The following is a 6,937-nucleotide window of genomic DNA, read 5'->3' as shown; positions in this document are numbered from 1 at the left end:
TCGTGTAGTTTCATTAGTACCCGTGCTAAATAAGATCATACTCTTACCAAAATCGATTTGTTGATTAGGTAAGATTTGAAATAAATCAAGTAAAGATTTAATCGAGAATAAATCTTGTTCAAAGGCTCTACAGCCGATGAGGGTGTCATTAGCAAAGAGTAGATATGTGATTTTAGAGAAAGTACGGTTAACCTTAACCCTTGTAGAAAGGTTAAGATCACAATGAACCATCAGCTACCAAGACAATCCCTCCAAAGCAAGAATAAAAACAGTATGAGCTAAAGGGACTACCTTGCCTAATACCTCTAAATGGTTCAAAAAATCTAGATTGATGGGCTTGACTCTTTGGGCAATAATCTTATAAAAGATTTTAAAAGAGATTGTACAAAGATTGATGGGTCTAAAATCCTTAACATAAATGGCATCACTTCTTTTTTTTTCTTTCACCGCATCATAGTTAAGAAGGTATGATTGGTTCCAAATGAAGTACAACATCATGGAAGAAATCAAACATGAATTTTCACAGCTACTTCTAAACTAAATCCCAAAATCTGTGAAAGAGAATGACTGGAATGCCATCGTGACCAAGGCCCATAAAGGAATACTGAACATAACATCCTTGATTTCTTCAATGGATGGCACAGTAATGAAATTGAGGTTCTCAGTCTCAGAGAAGGCATGTTCAATAGACTTTCGACAAAGGTAGGGTCAAGAGGATTAGATGAGGTGGAGATGGAAGAAAGGTGCTGAATTAATAGGTCCATCATCTGAGGAGGGTCATATTCCTTGGAACTACAAGGCTCCGACAATTATTTAATACAATGCTTCCTCCTATAATGGATGGCATTAGGATGAAAGTAACGTGTATAGCAATCACCCTCAATAAGAAAAGTGGCTCTAGATTTCTTAAGCCAAAAGAGTTCGTTGTCATCAAGGTGCCAAAGCAAAATTATTGGTCACCTCAGAAAGCAGGGCACTGTTAGATTCTATAGGAGCTAGACTTTCAAGATACCAAAAATTTTCTTTATATTTTGCTATAGAAATTTATTGCAATGCATCACTCGGTGTTCTTATGATGCTTTTATTTCACTTTCCTTACTTTTTTTTTTCTAATGTTTAATAATGCAATGTTTATTGGTTTTTTCATCTCATATTACATAGTTTCTTTTCCTTTTAATAATGTTCTTAATGGAACATAGACTACATCATATTAACTACAAATTCTTACATTCTTGGCGACTATATCATATTATCTACAATTTCTTACATTTTTGGTTTTTCTACAAATTGTTTTTACCATATTTCTTACTCCTTATTTTTTTTTTTTTTTTTTTTTTAAGTATTTTCTATTCTATATGTTCACTAACAGGTTCAAATATATCTACGGGTGATGTTGAGACTCCAATGTAAGCCTTCTGGAATATTACTTTTGTAAATGGGCCTGCATCAAGTTCTACTATGGTAAAGTTGATAGGATTTATGTTGGACCTGCCTGAAGAAAGCCACAAAATTACGAACAATAGAATATAAATTTTGCCAACATGGATGCTTTTGAAGGATCAGAGAATGACATGGAAATATGGATATTCTTATCACAGTCTTCTTCAACCATTTTCCTACATGGTTTTTCTGCTTTGTCACACCTAATTTTGTTATTGATTCTACTCATGTGTTGGGCTTGCAAGAGACAAACAGTGTCCCCAATTGAAAATTCAAAACCAATGTTGAAGAACACATACTTGTTGTACTATCGGTCAGCCTTTATATCTTGCATGAGTCTGTCTTTTTGTGATCTTCTCCTATGCCTATTAAACTTTCTCTTTACATATAGACACAATTGGTCTGATCTAAAGTTTGTTGCTCAACTTGATTTTGCACTCAGAACACTCACTTGGTTTGTGATCTCTGCTTACTTGCACATCCAGTTTTCTCACTCAAGTGAGCATAGGTTCCCCATTCTTCTAAGGATTTGGTGGACCTTCTACTTCCTAATGTCTTGTTCCTTGCTTATTATACATATTGGTTTGTATTGGAAACATTCGTCCTTACCATTCTTGCTATGGATCTCTGATGTTGTATCCATTTTTGCTGGTTTGTTCTTTTGTTATGTTGGTTTGTCTGGAAATGGGCAAGAAGATAAAGATTCCGATCTTTTGGATCCACTTCTGACAATTAGTTCCAATCAAAACGATGGTGATAAGAAAAACAGATCAAGTGTCAATGGAGAGATTGTCACTCCATATGCAAATTCTAATCTTTTTAGTATTTTTACTTTTGCTTGGATGGGCCCTTTGCTTGCACTTGGAAAGAAAAAAACATTGGACCTTGAGGATGTCCCTCAGCTTGCCAATTGTGATTGTGCCAGTGTAGTATTTGATTGTTTTAAGAATAATCTTGAATCTGATGATAATGGAATTGATGATGGTGGTGAGGTAAGCACACTCAAACTGGTCAAGGCGTTGATTTTCTCAATATGGAAAGAAATTCTATGGACAACTCTTTTTTCCATTGTATGTATGTTGGCTTCTTATGTTGGACCATACCTTATTGACGCCTTTGTTGAGTGTCTCAATAGTCCTGACCAACTAAAGTACAAGGGCTATTTGCTAGTGTTTATTTTCTTTCTTTCAAAGCTCATAAGGTTCCTGTCAGAGAGGCACTTGTTCTTTCAATTGCGAAAGATGTCAATTAGGGTCCGTGTTGCCTTATCTGCAATAATTTATAATAAGGTTCTCAGGCTTTCAATCCAATCAAAGCAGGGACACAATAATGGGGAGAACATTAATTTAATGAGTGTTGATGTTGAGAGGATTGCCCTTTTCAGTTGGTATTTGAATGATATATGGAGGGTGCCTACTGAGATTGTTCTAGCATTGTTGATCTTATACTTGAGACTTGGGCTTGCTTCACTTATAGCATTTTTTGCCACAATAATTTTGATGTTAGCAAATTTTCCACTAGGAAAACTACAGGGAAAATTTCAAGAGGAATTGATGGATTCAAAGGATCGTAGAATGAAGGTGACATCTGAGGCTTTGAGGAATATGAGGACCCTCAAGCTCCAAGGCTGGGAGATGAAGTTCTTGGCTAAGATTATTGAACTTAGAAACTCTGAAACAAAATGGATAAAGAAATTACTTTATACATCAGCTATGACTGCCTTTTTCTACTTGTCGGCTCCCATGTTTGTATCAGTAATTACTTTTGGGTTCTGTGTACTTATGGAAATTCCTTTGGATTCGGGGAAGATTCTAACTGCACTTGCAATAGTTGAGATATTGAAATCACCCATTTATAATCTCCCAGACACAATATCTATGGTAGTTCAGACTAAAGTTTCCCTTGACAGGATAGCCTCATTCCTTCGTCTTGATGATCTTCATCCGAGTACAGTACAAAAGCTTCCAAAAGATGATTCTGAGGTTGCAGTTGAGATAATCAAAGGGAATTTCACTTGGGACCTTCATTCCCCTAATCTTACATTGAAAGATCTTAATTTTCGGGTGTACCACGGTATGCGAGTGGCTATTTGTGGTTCTGTTGGGTCAGGTAAATCAAGCCTACTTTTATCCATATTGGGGGAAGTGTCAAAAGTATCTGGAGCCGCTAAGTTGAACGGGACGAAGGCCTATGTTTCACAATCACCTTGGATACAGAGTGGAAAGATAGTAGACAATATATTATTTGGTAAGGAGATGAACAAGGAAAGATATGATATGATCCTTGAAGCATGTTCATTGAAGAAAGACCTAGAATTGTTTGCCTATGGGGATCAGACTATCATAGGGGACAGGGGGATCAATCTAAGTGGTGGGCAAAAGCAAAGAATCCAGATTGCACGTGCTTTATATCATGATGCTGATATTTATCTTCTAGATGATCCTTTTAGTGCTGTGGATGCTCAGACAGGAAATCATCTATTTAAGGTAACTTATCTTTAAACTCCTCTACTAGAGTGTTCCTTGATAAAAGTGGTTTGATGCTATACATCTCCTTGTTTGCATCATAATTTTTTTTATCGAGAATTGAGTTTGACTAATTTAAGAAGAATGAAATTGTAGTTGTTTAAACAAACAAGACAAATAGACACATTTTATTGAGTGATGCATGTTCTTGCATAAAATCTATGGTCTAATGTTCCTTATAGTTATGAGAAATAAATAATATGAATATATAACTATTGGGGAAGGTTTTCATGCAAGGCCATATAAGAGGGATGGGTTTATGATTGTCAAATAGGGGGTTTAGGTAATTTCAAGAGGGAGGGCAAGACCCCATGCACAGTGCAAGTCCTTGCACAAAATTTGACATAATTATTTATAAGCAACCAAAATTTATTTTTGAGTGCCTAAATGTTAACATCTAAATTTTTGTGACAGGAGTGTTTATTGGGAATTTTAAGTTCAAAAACAATAATTTATGTTACTCACCAAGTTGAGTTTTTAACTTCTGCTGATCTTATCCTGGTGAGAATGGGTCATCGTTCTTTCATTACTTCAAGTCCCTCAAATATTTGAGACTGATTATTTATCTTCTCTTGTTTTGTAGGTTATGAGAGATGGAAGGATTACTCAAATAGGAAAGCACAAAGATATTCTTAGTTCAGGAACTGACTTTATGGAATTAGTAGGTGCACATAAGAAAGCTTTGGCAGATCTTAATTCTGTCAAATGTGAAGTTGCTTTGGATAATTTAAGTAATAGTGAAGAAGATGGTAATATGCTATATAAGGAGATACATATACAAGATGATGAGGAAAATGAACCAAAAAATTACAAAGTAGAAAAAGTGGTTGGTCCAGAAGGACAGCTTGTTCAAGAAGAAAAGAGAGAAAATGGTGGAGTTAGTCTTTCTACCTACTGGACGTATATTACTGCCGCATATAATGGAGCTTTTGTACCATTAATATTGCTAGCACAAGTTCTTTTTGAGCTTCTTTTAATAGTTAGTAGTTATTGGGTGGTGTTGTCTACTCCTATTTCAAAGGATGTGAAACCTCATGTTAGAGGATCTACTCTCATCTGTGTTTATGGTGCTTTGACCATTGGAAGCTCTCTTTGTGCAGTTACAAGGTCTATGCTCATTGTAACAGTTGGATACAAAACAGCTACTTTGCTCTTCAACAAAATGCATTTGTGCATTTTTCGCTCTCCTATGTCATTTTTTGATTCTACTCCAAGCGGAAGAATTTTTAACCGGGTTAGTAAATATACTTAGTTACTCTTGAGATCAAAATGTCCCTGTTTGATGATCATAAAATTTAATATATAACATCTATTTTTGTATGCAGGCATCCATAGATCAAAGTGCAATTGATACTTCTATTCCACGTCAAATTGAAGAACTCCTTATCTCAGTCATAGGAATCCTAGGAAATAGTGCAATAATGTCATATGTTGCATGGCAAATGTTAATAATTTTTATGCCAATGGTGTTGGCATGCATTTGGTATCAGGTAATTCTAAATATACTTCTACTTCTTATTATTAAAATTTTGAATCAACTTCAACCATGTTTCTCCATATAGGCCATAGTTCAAGTTTGTTCAAGCATTTTTATCAGTAATTTCTAAATTTGCTTTAGTGTACACCATAATTGATTTAGTAGTGCACGCATATATGCTTGGATGTAAACTTGTTGATATAAACGACATTATTCTTTTGGAATTAATAAGGAATATACACAACAAATCCATTTTGCAGAACTCACATTTTCATTTAAATTAATGTAAAATGATTGTCTTTCACTCACTGAAATCTCTTGAGAAGAAAGGATAAAAAAAAAAGGCCACTATTGTGAAAAAAATCGTTTTTTATTTTTATTTCTTTTTTATTTTTTTGTGAGTATAATTTTATTAAAAGTAAAGAGAGAAATAAAATAACTACAAAATTGGATGGCTAACAAAAGGTAAAAACCTTACAAAACAGCTAGCCCAGACGATATTGCTATGCTTTTGATATGAATATAATATTTTAGATATGCAAGAATAAAAATAAATATAGCCTACTTTCTCAATTAGTAGTTCAAGCTCATACTAAAAGGAAATATTATACTTAACAAAGTTAACAAGTAATAAATTAATAAGACTTTTTTTTTTTTTTTTTTTTTTTTTTTTTGCACTGCAAAATAATAAATAAGTTAATAATTAAAAAATTAAACTTATTGATAATTCTAAGATATAAACAGATAAATGATTTTAAATTAATAAATATTTTCTAATAACTTTTTTTTTGGGTAAAAATAACTAAATATTAAGTGTTAAGTATTGGAACTACATTGTATTGCTTGAATTGAGAAGATTACAACCTAGTGGTCTATATATATGGCCTAGATAGGAATCCACATGATTGGAAACTCTATCTGATAAGGAGATCTAATAGGAGTAGTTATATTAGAATACAAACTCTATGAGAGGATAGGGTTTGATATCATATGGAACTCTAGTGAGGCAGGAGTCTTAATAGGATGTAGAGATTGGCAATCAGTGTGACTCGTACAAAATAAGAGAAGATAGGCTATCATAGGAGGTGATAATGTCCGAGACAGAGTGGAACTCAAATTCTTGCTGATACACCCCCTCAAGATGAGGATTTGAGCGCTCGAATCCGTAGCTTGTCTTAGAGGGAAGAAAATTGTGCCTGGCGGAGGGCCTTCATTAGAATATGCAAAGGATAGGGCCTCCTTAGTGTGGGAGGCAATTAAGAGACTCATTATTGAGGCATCCTGTTCACGCCAAACTTTAGCTGGAGTAGCATCCTGATGGCAACTTTGATCATCAAATACATAATCATATGAGCTGAGGGCCTTTATTATTGAGGCGTCCTATTCACACCAAACTTTAGCTGGAGTAGAATCCTGAGGGCAATGGAGGTTGCCTAGAACATAATCATATAGTGATTGAAGCGTCTTTTTCATGCCACAATGTAACTTGAATAGT

At 34.5% G+C, this 6,937-nt stretch overlaps 1 protein-coding gene across 1 annotated transcript in view; it reads left to right on the top strand.

Moving 5' to 3' along the window:
• Positions 1–1,616: 1,616 nt before the first annotated feature.
• The window catches only part of LOC122066925 (ABC transporter C family member 3-like), a gene marked incomplete at its 3' end in the record, with an annotated part of 9,428 nt that continues 4,107 nt past the window's right edge, over positions 1,617–6,937 (top strand). The window contains exons 1-4 of the mRNA XM_042630755.1: positions 1,617–3,926; positions 4,380–4,466; positions 4,549–5,199; positions 5,291–5,455. Coding sequence (XP_042486689.1) covers positions 1,668–3,926; positions 4,380–4,466; positions 4,549–5,199; positions 5,291–5,455 — 3,162 coding nt within the window. The remainder of the gene's footprint in view (positions 3,927–4,379; positions 4,467–4,548; positions 5,200–5,290; positions 5,456–6,937) is intronic.

The sequence above is a fragment of the Macadamia integrifolia genome, unplaced genomic scaffold, assembly GCF_013358625.1.
Source record: "Macadamia integrifolia cultivar HAES 741 unplaced genomic scaffold, SCU_Mint_v3 scaffold2636, whole genome shotgun sequence".
Classification (NCBI taxonomy): Eukaryota; Viridiplantae; Streptophyta; class Magnoliopsida; order Proteales; family Proteaceae; genus Macadamia; species Macadamia integrifolia.
The sequence above is the reverse complement of the archived record's forward strand: the minus strand, read 5'-3'. Positions and strand labels throughout refer to the sequence as shown.